This window comes from Strix uralensis, chromosome 2, assembly GCF_047716275.1.
Source record: "Strix uralensis isolate ZFMK-TIS-50842 chromosome 2, bStrUra1, whole genome shotgun sequence".
Lineage (NCBI taxonomy): Eukaryota > Metazoa > Chordata > Aves > Strigiformes > Strigidae > Strix > Strix uralensis.
The window spans coordinates 53,186,682-53,209,153 of record NC_133973.1 but is presented as its reverse complement, the minus strand read 5'-3'; the positions used below and the strand labels follow the sequence as shown (position 1 = coordinate 53,209,153).

Genomic DNA, 22,472 nt, shown 5'->3' with positions numbered 1-22,472 from the left:
GACAGTATTGATCAGAACAAAATTTGCAGACATAACAGCAGAGGTCTCACAAGCCAGAGTTTGCACCAGAGCTTTTTCCATTTTCAAGCAGACTATTTCTCTGTTTGCCTCCTGTGGGAGCCTGCATCAATACCACCACATCAGTGGTTAGAAACAACATGAATGCCTGTGAGGGAGAAAGCACAAGCAGGCTGCAGAAAACAGAGACAAGCAGCACTCACTGAGCCTGAGCTGATTGCTTGTTTTGGTTGCCTTGTGACCACAAATTAACAGAAAGTTGCTCCACTGCCCTCTGAACCTGCCTTCCTGCTTCCCCTTGGTTTCACAGTTTCAGATGTGAGCCGCAACTGATGTCAAAGTTTAATTAGCACTGTCTTCATTTCAAACAGCTGACTATTAGAATGAATTTCTCAAATGCTGCATCTGATTAATCTAAACAGCCTGATGGACTTTTCAGAGCTCTGCTCAATCCTCAGACATTACAATCCTAGCTGAGATGGACTGAACTGGAACAGCAGCTGTGAGGAATTTTTTTGCTATTTCTCACAAGTGGGAACTGCTCTTGATAAAGTAGCAGTGTGTTAGTAGTTCCCTTTCCAAATTGATAAGAGCCAAGGATGGGTGCCTTGTGGCATGGCAACAATACAGAATTGTTCTCTTATCCTTCACTGTACCTTGTCAAGGCAGTAACAGATAAGTCAGAACAAATTGGCTTTTCTCACAACCTCCCTGATAGCTTCCCACTCCTGAAGGGAAAGCACAAACAATTTCTGCAGGAATGCAGCAAGTACATTTTCGTACATTTTCACACATTTTTGACTCATCGTGCCTATCAGAGATGGTAATCACAGAGAATCAAAAGCAGCAGTGACAAAGCTGGGATAATAAAATACTTCTGAAAACCACAATTTCATAATCCTTATTTTAAAAAGTTTGCTAACTTCGAAAGGAATCTGGATGTGAGGATAAAAAGCCTATTTTGAAGAGAGAAATTGTTGCCTTTGAGGAAGATAACCCCTGAGATAGACAATTTGTTAGAATCTGTCTTTTCTAGAAACTGAGCAACATTTGCAAGCAGTTATTAGAGAGCTGTGTAGATCTATCTGAAAAACCGTGTCAGTGGTAATAACAGAGACAAAATCTTACGTCCAGCTATGCTGCTCAGGTTTCTTTGCAGAGCTCTGTTTGGTTGTACAGACAGACAGACTGTAGCTGGCTCTAGGAAGAGAGAGAAGCAAAGAGCTTCCCGATTCCTTCCGCTCATGGTATGATGGCTCGCCAGTATTTCCATGCCTTCCCAAGGGCAAGGCATTCTCCACTTAGGTGGTCCGGGGCCTGAGGATCGTGAGGAAGTGCTGTTTCACTCTCACCAGCAAACAAGGACTGTGTACCAGCTGTCTTTGAAAAGTGGCTTTCACGTCTGTCCAGCTCACAGTGGCAATACAAGATTGCTGAATCTAAGAGCTGTTAAAGCAAAAATGTCCACTCAAGGCTGTATGGATGTTTAGTGCAGAGTGAAAAAGGTTAACTGTGGAAAAGGAGTGCATGTCACAGAGAGCAGCCATGTTTACCTCCTGGGCTAAGCATATCTAATGCCTCAGTCTTCTGATCAGAAAGCAGATTTCTAGTTCAGTGATACTCCTCAGGCCTATCAGCTGTGGGTTTCTCTCTAATGAACCAAAGGAGGGTTCACCATGGGGAGAAGACCTCTGCAAAAAGACAAGGTTGTGAACCTGTTATAACTTGGGCATTACCAGTTATCCCTTTCTGTTGCCTTCCCCTTAACACTTCATTAATAACGTAAGGGGCAGAGTAGGGCAGGGAGCAATGAGACTCAAATTCTCAGAGATCAAGACGTTGCAACCTCATCAGAGAGGCAGTTTTAGTGTTGGAAGGCAGAAGCAGCTCTGACAGATCATTGGCTTTTCTTGGCAAAAAGTTCACCTCAGCTTTTATGAATATAGGACATAGCTCTTCGCATCTAATTTTAAAATTCTGGAAAAAGTAGCCTATGTCTGTCGTTGCTCTAGGAGAGGAAAAATGTGTGGGGGAGAGACAGGAAAAGAAACAGTGAAGTTTGCGGTTCCCTAGCTGAGGGGTTCCAAAACGTAAGAGACTGTCAGGACAAAACTTCAACAAGGAATTTTTAAAGCATTTCCTGATGAAAAAAAAAAAAAAAAAAATGCTTAGTCTTCAGAAAACCCATGTGGAAATTTAATTGTTCAGTGAGGACTTTGTATGTCAGGCTGGCATGCTGAACCATGCAACTGGTGTGTGAGGCAGAGGGCTTGCTGCCAGCATTGATGTGAGTTCAGCAAAGGAGCCTTGCCTGACACCTGTGCAGCCGCGCTCTCGCAGCCTGAGGCTGCCCACCGCTTCCCATCATGAAACTGTTTTCCAGTTGTTTATAACACTGCCAGACATTAGATGTTCAGGCTGAAACTTTCCATGCCGGATGTCTGCCTCAAAATGATTTTAATAATTTTTTTTCTTTCTCTGTCAAAAAGGTTTGACTGCAGTTGAGGATGAAGCTCCTTTATCTGCACAAAAACATTTTCTGGCAATCTCATCTTTGCAAATGTCTGGTGTTTCCCCACTGTGGATCACAGATATGAAGTTTTGACACCTGAGGAACCTTTGTTGGCCCAGATGTGTCTACTGCTATCTCTGCAGAAATCCACCCAAATGTAAAAACCTCCGAGAGCAACAGCAGAGACCTGCCAGGATTTAGCAGCTAGACGCTCAGCATATGGGGCCCGTGTTGACCCCACTCCATTCACGAGTGGAGCAGGACATGGATACAGACCACCACAGGTCCAGCCCATGGGGCTGAGAGCAGAGGACCTGCCCCTTCTTTCCCTCAGGTCACAGGGGTCAGGCAACCAGGGAAGGGAAGCTGCCAGGTTTGCCTGTGGAAGGGGAAGGAGATGAGAGCTGATGAAAGAGGGCAAGACCTGGCCAAGGAGGCTGAGAGCATCTGGGGAGACCAGAACTAGAAACTGGACTCAGGAAAAGGAAAGCTGGGAAGTTGTGGTCACAGAGAAAAAGCAAGAAGATAGTGATAGGGGAGGGAAGGGGTGACCCTGGTCAGACATGACTGGAAAGCAAAAGGGTCTGGTAGGGCTGTCTCTGAGGAACTTGGACAGACCTCCTGAGGGTCTGAGAGAGAAGCAAGACAACCCCACCCAGGAGGAAGCCAGGAGGAAGGAGGGTGGCACACAGAGAGCATGAACTGGAGCCCAGCAGGGAAACCGAGACCCTAAGTCCTGGAGGTGAGGGAACATGATCAAATGCTGGGATGGGAACAGGCCAGAAATGGAGAGAGGAAGGAGGAGCTGGACCTGACAGGCAGGGGTGCACACGGGGGGAAAAGGGACTCCTGTACCCAGAAGAGGATGGTGTTTCTGAAGGCTTGGGAAAAGCCAAGCCCAACAGAGATACTTGTTGAATCACAGCAGCTTGTACATAAGCTTTTTAACATTCACGGCATTCATTAGGATATTTGTGAAAGGGGGATAAGAGAGTATTTACATCCTCAGCGTCCCCAAAACTCTATCTCATGATACCACACTGACACCATCTGATGGTTTAAACCATCAACAGGTTTAAAACTTCAGGTGTCCTGGGCAGAGCTCAGCTACTTGAACTCATATAATGGGGGGGAGAGCAGGTTGCTCGTGGTTAACCCTTCTTGGGTCTCATTAATTGCATATGACCTGCATCCTGACCTGGAAGGTTTTATCCAGGCAATACTGCCATTAATTTTAAAGAACTTTTAAAAAATAAGGTATGGCAGGTGAATGCAATACATCATTTTTGTGATCTGCAAATTCAATTTGAGGTGCAATTGGTAAGAACAGGCATAACCCTGTGTACCATTAAACACTGTAACATGAAAGACTTTTTGTGGGCTATATCCACATACATACACACACAAAAGCCCACAGGTCATACATGCTAAAACAACCCAGAAATCTAACATACTATGTAAAACATTAAAAGAAAAATAATCAACAGCTTAGCCAAAAATCTCTGTCTGCACAAAAAAGAGCCAGAACAAGCGGAAAACTAGTAATTTCCTTGTGGCAATCAGCAGCCAATGCATGTGAAACACAGCCCTTTTTAGTGTGAGCTACGTGATACCTTTAGGATAATCTAACAGTGATTTGTTATTATATACAGTAGCCCGTGGCTAACCTGGCTGCTTGAGAGCGGTAGCCAAGTTTCAATGAAAGCAATTAGAGATGTACATATGTTAGATGGACAATCCTATCACAGTGAATAAACTATAAACCATTTTAAATTAACAAGAAGAGCTCTTGCATTTATTCTAGGCAAAGTGGATATGGTTTCAAAATTTAATTAAAGGACTAACTAGTGGGTTACTATTATGCTGAATAAACTTGTGACCCACGTGAGGATTATCATCACTGCCAATTATACAATGATTAGTATTCCATATTAGAAAGTGCTTTCTGGTTTAAATAGTGATTCCTACATGTAAGAAACCAGTGATTTGTCATGCAGTGCATAAAGGTAATGTATACAAGACTGATTAGTCTGGTCCTAATGCCTTCAAAGAACTTATTGCTGAGGTTGTAAATTAAAAGCCTGTGAATGGTGAGCAGGCAAAGGGGTTGGTCATTAGTCATCCTGAGGCACACATCGCTCACCACTTCTAACTTGTTGTGCTGGCAACAGCAGTCTGCAATTAAGCACATAACTTAGCATTTCTTTTCTAAAACACAGGTCAGCATGCAGTGCAGTTCACAGAGTAGTGTGTGGCCATCGCTTGCAAGCAGGAGGTTTTCTGGAGTGAAAACAAAAGTATTAGCTTGTTTTGGTCTGTTAGTGAAAAACAAATAATTTGTTCTGGACCACACACTGAATTAATCATTTTTGGACACATTGCACATGTAGAAACTTGTTCCAGCTTTTGTTCTGATTTTTCTAAATGATCGTCCTGGATGTTCTCACAGTGTCTCAGAAAGTCAGACCTGAAAAATCCTACTCTCAAGGTGAGGCTTCAGCTTAAATTTTGTTGCATGTATTATATTCAGAAGAAAGGCTAATTCCCAGGCAATGTACTCTATTATTACTAGTTGCTGCTTAATTTAAAGTCCCGGATAACATGTCCCAATAAAACAAAAGAAAAATGTTTCTCTGATTTCTGGCAAATAAGTGAACAACTGATGAACACGTGTTTTTAGATGAAAATTTTCAGTACCAGGATACTAATTCCTGCAATTATAAATACCTGAATTTAAAAAGTGTATTTAACAAGTATTCTAAATGCTGTGACTTGCATTTTTGTTTAGATTTTGCTTTATACCTTGCATGACTGACACTAAAAGTTTAACTTAAGAACAAAGTATACAACAAGTACTTAATAATAACAACTAGTAAAAAGACATAAAATATTTCTTTCTAGATTCTCTTTCCTCTATGGCTGCTAAACATCTGTGTAACTAAATCATCACAAAAAAAACCCCAAGCACCAAAACAGCAAAAAGACCACCACCTTGCATGTTAAATGTTTGTAATTCTGGCAATTTGGATTATTAAGAATGACAGTAAATAAAAATCACCTACCTTCACAGATCCATTCTCATAGTCAGATCCTTGCAGCAGATGTAGAAAAGAAACTATGAAAATATTCACAGTTGCCCACGGTTTGTACATTCTGATGTTTAAAATCCACAGGTTACTATGCAGTCGTCATACAGCTAGAGGCGTCTCTTTCAAAATTCATTTCTCTATCACCAGTACATAAAAGAAAAGCTTCCAGAATTTCTGTTATAAACTCACAAAGGATTCCAACATCCGAGAGTAAATATCTGGCTCTTTACTGCTCAAAACAATTGCAAGTTCATCTAGAGAATGTCATTTCTTAGAGCAGATTTTAGATACACTTGAAAGAAAATCATGATAAGGGTTTAAATAGATATATAACTGTTTGTATACACATACGCACTTACAAGTGATTAGGTTTGGATTCCAGTTAATGCAGCTAATATATCTTCCATCAAGAAACAAAGCGGCATTCAAAATCCATCTGTGGTCCAGAAAATGTAAGAAATCTGCTCTATTCTGTGTTCCGTGTTACAGCAGGCTTTTAAGATGGTAGTGTAATGGCCAATGTTTGAGCTCGAGAGCTGTAATCCAACTCGGTATTAAAACTTTTTTCACAACCTTCATGGAAGCTTGCAGAAGCATGTGTCTTAAATCTGATACAGACTTTGGCAGTAACACAGTCAAATTTTGGCTCTAATCCCATTTTGTCCCTACCAATAGCATAGCAGTTTTTAAACTAACTGATGCAATCTAGACTCCCATTATTTTAAAGAAGATTACCTGAAACATGAAACTTCAGCACACGTTCTTACACAGCACACATATTTTAAGTTACTTCTTTAAAAAAAAGAGAGGGAGGGAAAGAAAAGGGAAAGACTGACTTTTCTTTAATGTGTTCTATCTTATGTGGCATAGGGTTTTCTGAATAGATTTTAAAAGGAAAGTTATAAACTGTTTTTGATGACAAACAAGATTTTGATTTTTTAAATGAAAGCTCATGAAGCTACAGATATAAAAGGATAAAATCTATTTTTATTGCAGCAAAACACAATTATTATTTCTGCTGCAAGATGTGCATGCATTTTCTCTGTATATTTGACAGTTTAAAACCAAAATGGAGATCTAATATTTAAAATTATAACACAGTCAGAGACTCTGATAATTATGCATGTTGAATCTATATTGCTGTACTCATATGATATGTTGTGTTCAGGAGACTAGTTCCACTCTCACATGGCTTAGGGCTTGCAGAATCAGACTCCACAGGTGTTAACCTGAAACAGTCACGTAAGTAACATTTCAGAGCACTGGTCTCCTACCTCTGATGTCCAAGCAGTAGCTCTCTTAAATACAAGTCATGCTTCTGTAACTATGATTAGCTTGCATAATTTCTTCTTAAGTCTTCATCACAAACAAACATTGGAGAGAAAATTATTTGAATCCAGTCTTTCCAGCTGTTGTCAGTTAACTGAGTCATGTTTTAAAAACATATGTATATTATTTTTTAGCTTTGTCTTTTGCCACTTGTTTTGTGAAAGCAATCTATTTCTCTTTTTGATTCCTCCCCCACCCAGCCCACACTGGTTCATACAAGGATAGCAGGAATTTCACCTCTTTGAATTGGGTGTGAAAAAGCTCCCCTCTCTGTGTACCTGCTTCTCTCCCTCGTACCTTCCCTGCACCCAGGCTGCCAGCGATATTCACAGTTTCACAGGCCCCGTGCTACAAGGGATATTCTGTGTCTGTACTGTAGTTTACCATTAAAATACTTTAACTATTCCATTCATCATTTTAAATTAACATGTTATCTAATGCTTATGTACAGTCACCTTGATCTCATTTAATGTCTCCATTTCCCTTCTGATACTAATATCCATCTCCTTGCAGGAGCTGAAAGTCTGCTAAAATAAATGAATATGCCATAGCCTTGGATGCACTGCTTCAGCATAAGGGATCAAACAAAAAATAACTACTATAGTCTCAGGACTGCATGATAATAACTTTCTATTGACCTGTAGATAACTGGAGGGGGTGCCTGGCCTTCAATATCTCTCATTTATGGAATCATTATCTGAAACACACCCAGATTCACAAAACAGGCAAGAAGCAATTCATGCCCTCGTGCCCTAAAGCCTGGTGAGTGGGATATTTATACAGCCTGTCTCCAGCACCATTCAGGGACGAGCTGCTCTGTTCCCCTGGCAGGGCTGGTGCAAAATTTCACCAGCCAGACCAGGCACCTGGAGCAAGCCTTCCCTCCGGCCATCAGCCAGACTGCTTCTGTGCTTCTCACAGGCATCACCTCTCCACTTCATAAGTTGGCAGAAGCAAGGGAAAGCCCAGAAGCAGCACTGAGGTTTTTAAATACCAACTATGGAATTTCTCCTGTCAACCCAGCGAGTGTTTAACTGCTTACACAAAGTAAAACAGCTTCGGCAGGGAGAGTGAAAAGCACCTGTGGTAGTATGTTCTGCAAATCAGCAAGGAAGGCACGCTTCTAGAGAACAAGAGCATAGCTCAGGTCTCTGCTCTAAATCAAGAAGGAAAGCGGTTCAAACCCAAGGGGTCTCACATCACCAGCCTCACAGTGAGAGTGGTGATTGCCTTTCTGCCCTTGCGAGGCCCACAAACTGTACTTAAGGGACTCTTAGCAATCTAGCACTAGAAAATCAAGGTTGTTTGTTTTGGAAATGTTGGAGGGAAACACCTCAGTAATATTTTGTGTGTGTTTTAGTTCGTCACTGTTACTTACCAAATTCAACTTTTAATTACAAATACATTTGGAAAGACCAAACTTGCATCTTTCTCAGAGCAAACCATTCATCAAAAAAGTTTACTCACCTCTGGCTTCAGTGGGCTTTTTGGCAGGAAGACTGAGCTGACCCTGAGGCACTGAATCAGACTCATTTACAAGAGCAAATTACATGCTGCAGGCAGAAGACAAAAAACCCTAGTCTCTCCCTTAGGATTCAGACACGAAGACTAGCAAAGAAGGAAAAACCCCTTTTGTTAACTGCAGAGGACTTTAAATCTAGCTCGAAGTTGTTAGTGAAAGCAAAGGCAAAGCAAGAGAAATCAGTTGATAGGACAGCAGAGCAACTCTGATGATGGATTTTTGGGAAACAGCATTTTCACCATCTGCACCACTGTCCCCATCCCTATTGCTCTTGTCTTTCTCCTCTAATTCAGAACACAAATCAGTGCTCCCTCCAGCACCATCTCAGCCCTGCTCCTCCCACAGCTTTCTTATGATTTTTCCCGTCTACTGCTGTACTGAGAACAATTTAAATACTTTACCATTGGAGCTCAAAACTCAGAAGTGTGTTGAGATTATATTGCAGGCTGCCTGCAACAGCAGTGAACAGACTTGCTGTCTGACCAGACGCCTCCTAGGACTATGCCCTATGTTTTCATTTAATATATGAACACAAGTTAACAATACTCACATTCTGGTTTCTTGTTTTATCTCAGTTTACTATTGTAGAACCACCTGCTCAGTTCTGTGCATGGCTCGGATTTGTATTTCTTTTAAAATGTAGCACTGTATAAAAAAATACTTAAAGTTTTTATGTCTGTTTACATGACTCTACTTTTGTAGCTGAATAAGCAGCTCCACTGACATCAACAAGTATAAATATTGTGTAATGAACTGAGAATTCAAAAATTTATGTCACCTTTGGGTGAGCAGTTAATAGATTAATATTGTGGCAATGAGTCAGCTCTTTCCAAGAACTTAAAAATATAGTTTAGTTAACTCTGTTTCAAATATTGATCAACACTAATGTCTCACATGGTTGAACAATACAGATAAAAGGAAGTTTAAATCTATTTATCTGCAAACATTATGTATAATTTATTCAATAACATATTAAGCATATGAGTCTCTATTCCAAAATATCACTCTCACATACCTTGCACAGAAACCCTAATTCACTGATTCCCATACTCTGTTTTTGTTATGGAAGAGGACGTATAAAAGACCTAGAACTTGTTAGATATTCCTAAAAACAGATTAATCATACTTTCTTGGTACTTTCCACTGATTTTTAAGATAGAATATGCAGACCAAGTGCAGCTTATTTACCAGAACTGCTTACCATGGTGCACTGCAGGTTCTATACTTGAACTTCACAGCACATAAAGAGAAAAAAGACCAGTACAGATGACTAGAACTCAAAAAATTCTACCATATTTAGATTACACATTTCTTGCATGCAAACACACCCAAGGAACAGAAGAATTTCTTGACAGTGCTGAACAACTCATATTCTTCAAGCTAAAATTTGTTCAGGTGAGACAGTAAATTCCTTCAGCTATCTGAAAATAACTTACACTCGCAGATAGGTCCAGACTAGTGTCACTATTTGCCATACAAAAGTAAAAGGGAAACACCTCAAAAGCCATCTTCATTTGGAGAAATGTAACAAAATACAAAAGGAAGATATTTCAGGCCTTCTAACACAAGAGTAAGTCATAAATCAATAGGACTACTCAGATAATGGAAGGTTTGTGAGGATATGCCTTAAATAACTCAGATTAAATTGATCAGTCTCAGATTGCAAAGTTAGAAGTGGAGATCAATAAAGGTGGCTCATTGCCTTTACTTCAAGTAAAGTAGTATTTCACCAGATACTTCACTCTTGAGAACTCCGCATAATTTCAAGTTTCAGCAGGGCGCAATGTTCAGGGAAATAATATAATTCTCAAAGAAGGTCATTAAGTAAGTATTTGTAAGAGGATTCTATGAACAGATCTGTACATTTCCTCTAAATAATTCACACAGAGAGGAACTTTTGTTTTCTGAAAATTACATAGAAAAATTGGGTCAATTATCTCAAATATTGCAAACAAGAATCTAATTTAGATTTAGTATGACACTCATGACACAGCAATTATATGGCAATTTGAGGTCACTCAGTACACATTATTAAGTCAATTATCAAGTACTTATTAAATTAAAAATATTTTTGCAATAAAACAATGTTTAGTACAATGATTGCTGGCATCAGAAACTTCTATCAAATAGTAGAATGCTTGAAACATCACACTAAGTGCTAACCTGGACTGATAAAATTTAGAAAAACATGTAAAATCCAATTTGCAGAGTCTCAGATTCAGAGCACGACAAGACTCTGCCAAAGCTGTGCTAGTGGCATGATGGGAGCAGTACCAACCAGCCACCTCCAGAGCCAGCTCTCATGACAGCCAGAAAGCTGCTTCATCTCCTAGGGTTACCCTTTAGCTACCCTTAAGTTAGATAGCCTAATTGGCTACTTGCTGCAGCAAACCTAGAGCTGAGGGCAGGTTGAAAAACCTGCCTGAGAAGTGGGCCAACCCAACTGGGTGCTGTACCTCTACTGCGCTCCAGGCTGTGGTGGCTAAACTGCTATCCATTCCTCAATCTAGCTAGCTTAAAGTTCACTAGGGAATGTCTACACAAGCTACAAACACACCCTTGGCTGAAGGGCAGGAAAACTCTTAGCTTTAGCAAATATGAACGACAATATCCAACTGGTTGAGTTCTCAGCCACACCACGCTGCAGCCCAGCTCAGAGGAGGGACTCTGTGGTTAACGACATGCAGCAGTAGGAGGGCTGTCAGCAAAAGGCAGATAAAAATCACAAACAAACATTTTTGGTTGAACTTTTGAGAGATGAACACACCTTTGAACTGCTCTGTCTTTGGAAGGCTCTGCCCCAACCTTGGGAAGAGCACAGCTGCCTTGTTACTCTTCTCTAGTTCTCATTTGTAATCCCTGATGCCTGGAAAGATGGAAAACCAGTGTAGGGATGGCTGCTGTGCTGAGCGACAGCTTTAGTTAGCCCAAGTATGAAGGAATTGGCATTTCTTTGGTTTCAGTGCTTCCTTTGCATCCGTTTGTGTAACTCCAACTTCTAAGGAGCCTAACCTACACAGCCCCTGATCCAGAGAGCGAGACCTTTCTCTGGATTCCTGTAATTCATATTTATCTACAATAATGGGAGCTCTGTGTCTGCTTGTCTTCACATCCATCTGTGTTTACATAACCGTTAATGAGGGCACAACTGGAACAATAATCAAACTTTAATTACAGAGGCATGTAATAGCATTCACAAGCCTTTATTTCACTTGTGACTTCTGTAAGTCCTTGCTCCTTTCTACAGAGAAATGAGGCAAACTGAACAGAAAGATAAAAGAGGTCTTACAGTTAAGGACAAGAAAGAGGCAGATGCCAAGAGAGTGGATTCAGCATTAACAGTTCAATGTCTACATTCAATCTGACACTTCATCCTCTGCTACTGTACAGTTAAGAAAGGGAGGTATAACTGCAAAGCACAGGGAATATCCAGACTGCTGAATCCTGAATGAGTTGCAAGCAAAATGGATGAACTCATGGGTGCCTGTAAAGAAGAAAATTATAATAGGTTCTCATTTTCTTCAGTACACGTGGCACTGTTGCTAAATCACCCTGGGACTTAAGGGTATGTGCAGCGTGCACCAGCTTGTGTAACTGAATAGACATTTGTTGAATTATGCACATCAAGCCTAGAATTTCTCAAGAGAAAGATGTGACTGCAGATGATATCAACATCCTTAACCTTACAGTCTCTGGTAATGTCTCAAACAAGTTAAAGAGCCTTATCTGTTCCTGCTGTACACACTTCTGTACTCCTGCTGCAATGGACAAGGTAGCACCAGCTGGCAATTACTCTTCAAACAGAACAAGATGTTAGATATTTCCATGTGGAAGAGCAACAACACAGCTTGTACTTTAAACATTTCCTTTTTTCTCATCTGGTACTGTAGAGTCCTGCAGCAATATAATTCAACTGGCTGTAGGGTAGATGGTGGCAGCAGAGCAGCTACAAAACATCAGGGAGATCTGACACAGCCATATAATGATGAAAATAGCAGCATAGAACAGCTGTTAGATGAGAAAATACTCATTTAGTCTAGTGACTATTGCATTCTTAGAGGTCAAAGAGCAAATACACATTACAGGCCTCATCAGTTAAAGATGAATTCATGCAAGGATATATTGTAAAGCAGTCCTTACCACAGGATGTGGTGCTCCTGGAGAGCTTCATCCAACCCATCACAAAACTTCTTTGAGGTAGGCAAGCTTTGTGATAGAAGAGGAAAATGAAAGCTTAGTTTCATCTTTGCACTTCAGACACCAGGCTACACTTCACCAACATAAGCAGTCAGTGGAAGTGTAGGCATGACTTTGTCTGTCATAACAGTACGACAGAAAAGACTAGTCTCACAACCAAATGTATTTACCTAGAACACAAATTAGCCTTTAGCCTTTTTATGAACATTTTAATCATATCCAGTCTACTCCAGAAAGTTCTTAGTTAAAAGTAGTACAGAATAATTCAAGTTTTAAGTGCCTGGCCAAGTTCCAGGGCTCAGATGCTTCTTGCTTCCTAGTTCCGATGTTCTGTCAGGGAGATGAGGCCTTGAAATAAGCAGAAACAACGCCTGGGAACAATTTCTGTGCCCAAGTCCCAGACTCTTGACCCAGTGGGTATGGCCAGAGTATACTGTGAAAACATCCTGCCCCTCAAGGCCAGCAAAGAACTCCAAGGCCAAGCCAGAAACACAAGATAACATAAAGACACCTGTATTCACCCTCCCTGCCTCTCCCTATCTTTGCTGAAAACAAAGCAACTTTTTGCAGGAACTTTCAGCAGTAAAAATTCCTTGGAACAATTGCCTTCACCCAGCATTTCTCCCAAACTAAGACTCCCACTCCCCATACAGACATTTTCACAAATAAAGGCAACTAACAGATCAGAGATAACAGGCAGAGAAGTAGAAATGAAGAGGTTCAGAGGGAGCTAATTTCGATACAAATCCTAGGCAAACTGAAACCACATTGTGGGAAGTATGACAGCAAGAGGGTGACAACAGAGGGGTTTATATATTTATTTTCTACAGGCTATTTCCCTGCTGGCTTCTGTAGCACCCTGAAGCAACATTCTTGGAGCAATATATTCCTATATAACAGATGGTCTGAGAACATGTACAAGGTTCACCATAATTGACCTTGCAGTGAACACCCTGAGAGTATGCACACGGTGGTTTACAATGACAGCAAGTCCCCGAAAGTTAATTTCAGGACTTACACCTATTTGAGGACACCTTAGAGTATCAACTCAGTAATCTGAAAATAAAACCCATCTCATGCAACTCAAAGTATGGGAATGAAATGTTTATTATTTACATTTGGTTTCACTGCTTTGACATTCACAAACACTAGGTCAGTAAAAGGGTAAATCAGCTCCCTGACATCAGCAGGGGAGAATTATTGATCTGTCTTGAGGAAGTTTAGAGAAATAAATGTATACTCTAAAGTATGTATATCACAAAGTTCATCCCTAGCTCTAATAGGATGATTTTTTTCACACTTAAAACACAAAAGCACTTCTGTCCTTTTCCAAGAAACCCTATTTCCTCTTTCTGTTATATTCTATTGCTGTCAATAATGTTTAAACATAAACACAGTTTGTCAACCTCACACTGCATTTCCTGTTGAAAACAAAATAAAAGATGACCTGGCCAACTGGCTTTTGTAAAGAGTTTTCATCCCCAACTTGATAGTGCTACTCCAGCTCTATCTGCCTGCATACCAAGATCAAATGAACACTTCAGATCCATCATCATCTGGTCAGTCACCTGTGTGAAACAATCTACTTATCTGTAACGCCCATCCACTGCAGACATTGGGGTTCAAAAGACCAGGTGCCATCAAGTCTTCTCAAAGGACAGGAGAAGTTCTGAAGCAGCTCAGAGAGTGCCCTGGCATTCATTCATCTCTGAGCCTGCTGGTCTCACACCCAATGCAAACCTATCTTTTTATGGATCAGACTGCTGCCTGCTGTTCTCCACATCTGCTCCCAAGTGTCAGATTCTGCAACTGTGCTCAGATGACACAGAAAGCCTGATGGATCACCCACCAGTCGTAGTATGGTAGAGTAGAAGAGTTAACTTTGCCGTGTAACCCATAAGGTTTTACACAGAGTATTTCATGATGTCACAACAGCTCTGAGAGACCTCCTCATCCATCTGGGAATTACTCTGCTGGTAGTATTCAATGAATACACCATGAACTTAAGCCTCTAGCACTGCCTTCTGGCCAGGGTATTAGTAAAAAAATCCTCTAGGTTCAGGAGGGCAGTCAGGGAACGACAAGCAAATCTATGTCTTTTAAAAGAAAAGGGAAAGGACAAGAACCAAGTAAAATAATGAGATATTCTTAAGTTCATATCAACTGCTGGGTTAATCTTTAAATGCAGAGGAGAAATTTGGTAGAAGAATTTCTAATACAAAAAGTGAGCACTATTTAGATTCTGAAATAACATTTACTTATTAAAAGCAAGAAATGAAAAAAAAAAAAAAAAAACCCAAAGAAAACAGGCAGACATGAGTCGAAAGGAAATGAAAACTTAACTAGCTAAAAAACTTCTAGGAATGTATCACTGCTGTGACATATTAGAAAATGGTAGTTAACTTAATATAAAATTTTGAACAAGTTTTAAAACACTGAAAAAAACCCCATCAGCTCTACCTAAATCTTCAACTTTCACTTTTGTGATGCCTTCACTTTGACAGAAAGCTCTTCAGGAAAAGTCCTTATCTGACAGGTACCAAATCTTAAAGAGCTGGAGATGTAGTAAAATATTCAAAAAATAATTATCAATGCTCTATAAAAGACACTAAAAAGCATATTTTAATCCAATAAGCAGACTTTAATCAATTTTTTCAGGATTGATTGGAAAGTGAAGATGCCTCTAGATTGTTAAATATAAAAGAGACAGAGAGTTCTGAGTATTGGATCTCTGTTCCTCCGCCCTAATTCATGCTTACTTTGCTCCTTGGCGCTAATTTGGACCACTCTCATTAGCTCACGCCAAGACAACACCCAGGTATGGTTCTGGCAATAGTTCACTCCAGAGATCTCTTTATCAATGAATAAGACTGTAGCAAGGGGATTCCCTGATTCCCCTCACACAGAGCTTTACAACAGTCTTCAAGCAGGCTTTGCATCTTCAAACATGCACAAGTGTCTTCCTGCCATGCCCCAAGGCATGGTACATACATAATTATGATCTAATAATTAAGTCATTAAGGATAATGATGGTTAAAAAGTAATAAAAAGGGATAATTATGACTTAAAGCCACAGAAACATCACATGGAGCTTAGAGGAGATGCCAGGCCAAATACTACATAGCCCAGATTCATCCAACCTGCTCATAAATAGTAGCCTGGCAGGCTGGCCTGAAGCAATCTGGACATAAGTCTCTTGACCTCAGGGAGAGGGCCTGTCCCTCTTTTATTCAACATTATGCAAATTGTCCAAGGGACTACCTAAGGCTTACAAAATGTATGCTATTAGGAATGGTATGTGCAGATCTGCATCTTCTGTGACCTTTGATGCAAGCAACATTGACTTCCCTGATTTAAATTTCTTCTGCTATTGAGGGACCAAAGCAAATACAGTAAACACATTTCAACAGATAATTACTGATGAATCTTTCCACCAAGCTGGACTCCACGTTAAGACTACTTCTCTGGCATCCATACCACCCCACTGACCATTGTTCTGAATACAATAAAGAGGAAGCAGAACACAGCAAAAGATCAGATGAGACAGAGAAAGGATGAGAGGATCCCACCATGATGAAGATTCATCAAGACTCATAGTGACTTAGGGTGACTACTTTGCTTCCTCAAAGAGAAACTCTGTCTCCCCATTACAGTCTCACTGATGATCCCCAAGGCTGGAAAAGTAGGCAATACACAATACAAACTCATCTGGAGAAGAATTATCACACTAAGTGTAACTACAGGCCTATTATTGTTGTGCTATTGTCATATTTTGGGAAAAAGAACTTTATTCTGGGCTAGTTAAAATTTTAGACTTGCAAAAGAGATTTAAAAAGAATTATAAATCCAGGTGAAATTGTTCCTGCTGATGTCAATGGAAAGGTCCCCTTTCCAATTCCAACTTTGCAATTAATGCAGAGGTTGAGGGATTGATGTGCATGATGGAAATTAAGAAAAATTTGACCATTTAATAAAAGCACAAGCATTATGGAATACTTAGGAACTTTATGATCTAAAATTCTGAGAGTATGTTTGTAAATTTATACTTTGAAGGCTGCAGGAAGGTGTAAGGAAGCTGATGAGCCCACAGTTATGACTTATGACAACAATGTCAACAGCTTTCATTTTAAGTCTTATCAAGAAGTGTCCCTCAGGCTGCAATTATTAGGGCAGAGGTACCTTGTTCTCAAACTGAACAGTCACCATCAGTCAATAAGCTGTGTGGTGAAGTTCTAGTTTTTGTTTAGCATCATCAGGATCTTTGAATAAAGCAGACATTTAAATATGAAAAGAAATTATAGGAACCAAGTTGTATATTCTTTCTAAATACTTCTGAAAATTATTTTGTTCGGAAGTATTTATTTCTTTTAAAATCAGTTTAAAAGCCTTACAAGAATTTTTTTTTCTTTAATACATTCAGATTCACTCTTTCTCAGTGTTGACCTAAAATGGTTCTACCATGAGATAAGGCCATTTTCTCTCTACTTTCAAACTAAATCTGTGCAGCCAGGCTTTTCTCAAACACTGTATATGAAGGATGGCCCAAAACCTTTTGTTGTTGCATGGACTATGGATAAGAAATGGCTGAAATACTCTAGTATGTATTTTAAAATGCAGAAAATTATACAAAGGAGAGGAGTCTGTAAAAAGTGGATAGTCCCATTCAGATAAGATCTTACATTCTTATGACATACATTTAATTGTCTGCACAGAACTGTCCCACAAGGTCCTCACTATCACTCTGTCTTCATTTAAAACTTGAATACTGTTTTCCAAAGCAACATATTGGATTTTTTATGAAGTAATATGCAGTTTGGACGTATCAAGAGCACACTTTTAATAAAGGACACATAATGCTTACTGGAGAATTTATTCTCTCAGGTCCTTTCTGACAATTCTGATTTACACATCACTAGTACCAGTCTGCCAAAATACTGAACTTCTGACTTTATATGGGACCATTTTTCCTCTCCTCAATTTTCTAAGGGATGGTTGGAAACGGCAATGTTGTGATATAAAAGATCATTTAAAATTACATGTAAATATAAATGTAGCTCCTACGGCCATTTGCTGGACTGTCAATTTCTGGCTTCATGGTTAAATGGCAGAGCTTTGACGCTATCCCCAGACTTTGAAGTCTGTTTATAATACTGCAGAAAACTAGCTATATAAACCTGGATTATATATGTAAATTATGTTGCTATTTACACATAAAATGCTTACAAAAAAGTTGCAGAGTAGCATCAAAGACAATTACATAAATGTTCACAGGCAATTTTTCTGATACATTACGAACCATGTTATTTTTTTGTAAAAAAAGGTTTCAAAAGATAAAATACATTTTACGTGTCTTTCACTTATAAATACAGCCAAATCAGATAAGAAATGTTTTCCATTGCTAACCTGGGCCAAGAATGCAAACTAACAGCACAGTTCGCAAGGGTCTCACTGAAAATAGCTGTTCTAAATATGTGGTTAGATTAGGCTGTCTAAACATTTGTAAAAGCTCAAGGAAAGCTATCTGGAAAGGCTGTCTTTCTAATTGTAATATTTTCATAGAGTATGACTTTTATTGGCTACTGCATTTAATCCCCATTGGGTCTGCTTGCCTTCTTCCAGTGCTGAGGATTAAGCAATAATTCCCAGTATCTTGAGACATACAGACCAGACCAATTGAACTATAGCATAACTATTAAAATTCTGATTACTGCTTCTTTTGCTTGAAAGTATTGAGCAAACTTACAGATTATCCTAAACCTCTTAGCAAGGGAATTAGGACTGCAGAGATGATCACGGAAAAACAACGTCCCTATATTCTGACCATCCTAATCATCCATTTACTACACAGAGAGTATAGGAGAGCTAAGCAGTCAGAGGCTGCAATACAACATCTGGGTCACTCTGCTGGAACATGTACCATCGGGGGCACAGCTATTCCCCACAGGTTGCTCTCTGTGGGTGGCCCCTGCACTCCCCTAGCAGCATGTGGGCGTGCAGCCCCACTGAGATAAAAAGATGGAGAGCAGTGGGTCCTAAATCAGTTCCAGCAGGTGGCAAAACAGATCTGATAGATGACATTGAACATGTAAATAATAATCTTGTAATATAAACTTGTTCTGTGGGCATTTTTCTTTAAAGCACAGTAGTGTCAGCAGTACTCAGAGACTGAAGAGGAAATGAAAGCAGTGAGCTGTCAATCCACCAGCACGTTGTTCTGCTCAACCACAGACTTTTGTTGTTTTTATTAAGAGCAGTATCTCACATATTTGCAACCTCGTCATCTTGTCATTTGCCAGAATGCTATTTTTGTAGGGCTAAACAGAAGCTTTAAGGAGAGTTGAATACAGATTTACCAACATACCCACTGCCAGGTTTGGTGTGAATAAAGGGTGTCAGCACTGAAATACAGTGAGACACAAAAATCAAGGTTAGTACACCTAGTTCTAAAAGACACATAAGAAAGACTGCACTGAACTGGGCAGAGGGGTTTCACAGAGTTGTACAGTGAGCTGTTCAGTCACAGGCGCCTCTTTGATTAACATCTGTAAGTCTTAGATGCAGTTGCCATCTGAGGGACAGCTAGTAAGAACACATTTAGAAAGGTGTCTTTTCTCCTTATTTCCAACCTCACAGACACAAACAAGGCAGCATAACAGACTTAGGGTATTCTTAAGGCTGCTTTACAACTCACTTGATGTCAGCAAGGTAATTTTGAACAATGAGCAACTTCCCCAGAAGAGTCTAGCACCTCCTTCAAAGGCAGTGTTAAGGATACATTTGTGCATGTGTGTAAGCCCTGTCAGAGAGCTGCAGCTCTGTATACGCTACTTTTCGGTTTTGTGCATACATATGCATGCACGCATGTACACACGTGCTCTGAACAAGCACACTGGAGTAAATATCAAAACAGTATTTCTAGCTTTGGTGGTGGGGAACCTAGCAGTCTTGTGCATTGAAAATCTGAAGCCCAACCGAACCTCTGAAACTCCTTGCACTGAGCCAAATCACACAGTATCCAAGGGAATTACTGGCACCTATGACAATTAATTTCCACTAACTAGACTTCTACAAACAAGTATACAGGTTTGTTGGACCAAGTACACGTACATGCTTTGAAATGAGTACTGTGTCCTAGCAAGTCTGTTTGCCTCCACTGACTTCTACAGTGCCTAGCTCAGGTGCAGACAGATTCTGTCTTCAGAGTTACAAGCAACTCCTTCAGATGTCCTTCAGCCATGTAGTAAAATCAGAGTGTTTTCCAGATGCGTTTTTCTTCTGCTTCTCATACACTGCCTGGAAAATGTCAATTTCCTAGAAACATTTTAAATTATTATGCCACATTAGTCAATGACTTACCACAACTTACAGAGTTCACAAAGTATCCCATCTGGGGTTGTTGCTTCATCTGAATTGAAATATTTCAACCCTGTGTCTTTCTTTCCTCAAGGTGAAAGGAGGTCTTCTAAAATTTTCTGCAGGTCCCTTAGGCTTTTAGACACACTGTCTATTTCTTAAATAACTTTTAATAACCCCCTTTCTGCCTTAGTTGCTATCCTGTAGCATTAACCTTTAGAAAGGATTTCTCTCTAGATCAGTTTTCTCTCTATTTAATTCAATCTCTTTGTTTTGGCATAACATATTGCTTTCATCTTTAGAAGCTTCCCTCCATTATTACCTACATTTTTTTTCAGTCACACCTTAACCATGCAGGTTGTGACGGGGATTACTTACAAGTAAGGAAACAGCTTTTGTTCTGTATTGAATTATGCTGCACTACTGCTGGGAGAAGTAATTACATTTAATAGAAGATGTGGTTTACTATCTGAGATGTATAGTAGTCTCACTGGAGATGCCATAACAATATTACATACACATGAGTTAAATTCCAATACTCCACAACTGGCGTATGTTTTCTAATGTTAGAAAGCTTTAGAAGGAGTTTCTTTTCAATCATTAATCAAATTCTTAAGTGTAATGTGTCCTTTGCACATTGTTCTGTGCTTTAATCTTCAATGCTGTCAATTTAGTATTGCTATCAAATTATAACTCTGTACTGAAAGTATTTTTGGTGTGTCAAATTTTCAGTGAGTACCACAGTGAGAAACATTCATATGTTGGTAATATACACACTTTTATTAACAAGCTAACAAACATTACATTTCCTTTTTGGGAGCTGCTACTATATCAGAAATATATCTGCAGTAAATCAGCTGATAGGAATCCTGCTAAATTGCACTGACCACATTTTCTACATTCCCTTCACTTGCCATGTGCAAGGAAATAATTTGTTCATGGTGATCACCTCTGACAGCAGGGAGAGAGGTGAAGTACTTAAGTTCTGAAATTCTCAAAAATGTCATCTCTTTTATTCTATACCTTCCAAATCCCTATTTGTTCCCCTTCCATCCATTCTTTTATGCTTCCGCTTAATAATTTCTAATAATGAAGGGTATAACTCAGTAATTTTCTTTCTTTTTTTTTCCAGTTCTCATACTTCTAAGCCTAGAAATACATAATTAGGGAAACCTCCATGACCCTTTCAAAATAACTTATCTCCATCTGCAGTTAGATCCTAAATCAAGGCCTGATTCCTAAATAGCACTACAGACTCCAAATCCCTCACCCAATCCCTCATTTATGAACATTTGCTTACACTGGGTCTAACCCACTTATTTCATGCTTACCTTATTTTAAATTGATTTTGGATGCCTCACAATCTGCTCTTCAAGCCAAACTGCAGACTGTTGGTTTTGGCTCGGTACAGTTGGCTGATACTATTCTTCAGAGTGACTGAAGAGTGTTAAGTTAGCTCAGATCTCCAAGGATGGTATTACCCTAGAGAACAATGCCACATTCTCCCAAAGGATTTATTCTTAGAAAGGTACTTCAGGTTAAGGAAATATCTTCCAATTTCCCTATCAGATGAACAGCACTGTTGATTATGAAAACTGAAAGGACTTGATATATTTGTTTTGCATGGCATTGATTAATGATTTTGCATTTCTCTCACCTTGAGCAATGACGATAAATCAGCCTTATCTGGTTTTGCTTATATTTGTGTTTTTGTTATCTGCAATTTTTAATTGTCATAAGTGAACTGCAAACTATGATACAAAGATGTAGGAAAGTCTTCCTACTGTAATTTTTAAAATTTATGGAGGCATGTTCAGTGCTTTTAGGTATATAAAGAAACTCTTTTTAAAATCCCTCAAATTCTGGAACTAGATTTTACAGGACATTGTTCACTGAAGAGTGCTTGTGGCAAATGCAAAGCAAAATGCTTCTCCCCTTCCATACATTAGGTCCACCATCAAAGTAACAAAGTGCCGAAAGTACTGTGAGAGTAATAAAATCCCCAGGGAAAACTTAGACCAAATTTAAAAAACCCAGTCACCATGCTGCGAAATTGCAATATAAAGAACATTGGGATGCAATTTCTTTTTAAGACATTGCAGCCAAAATAGCAGTCATTTTAGCTAGAATATACAAGAGAATCTCATAAGAAACTGTCAATTAGATCAAACCTTTGGTTTTAGGTTTTGCTAAGGTAAGACACTGCACCAATTCCCACTCAGAATTTTTTAAGCTATTATCTTTTGTGGCTATGGTAATGTGCAGAGACAGAAGCAACACAGGGTGACTATTTTAAAAGAGGAGGTGTATCTACATGTTGTTAAATTCAAAATCCCCATGACATTGAACTACCTCAAAAACAACAGGCCAAAGGTGACTTGTTTTATGGCAACTAGAATACTACTCAGCTACCTCCACTTACTGCATGTATGCATTCACAGAGGGCTGGGTT

At 39.5% G+C, this 22,472-nt stretch overlaps 1 protein-coding gene across 4 annotated transcripts in view; it reads right to left on the bottom strand.

The window, feature by feature from the left end:
* The window catches only part of VEGFD (vascular endothelial growth factor D), a 78,932-nt gene that overhangs the window by 25,260 nt on the left and 31,200 nt on the right, over positions 1-22,472 (bottom strand). The window contains exons 1-2 of one of the 4 annotated variants that reach the window (XM_074858736.1): positions 5,593-6,130; positions 4,674-4,810 (exon numbers count right to left, since the gene is read on the bottom strand). The exons of 2 other annotated variants lie outside the window; for them this stretch is intronic. In XM_074858736.1, the coding sequence (XP_074714837.1) occupies positions 4,674-4,721 (48 nt within the window). In that variant the 5' untranslated portion in view covers positions 4,722-4,810; positions 5,593-6,130. Of the gene's footprint in view, positions 1-4,673; positions 4,811-5,592; positions 6,132-22,472 lie in introns of those variants that run through there. One more of the 4 variants, XM_074858735.1, reaches the window with a different exon arrangement.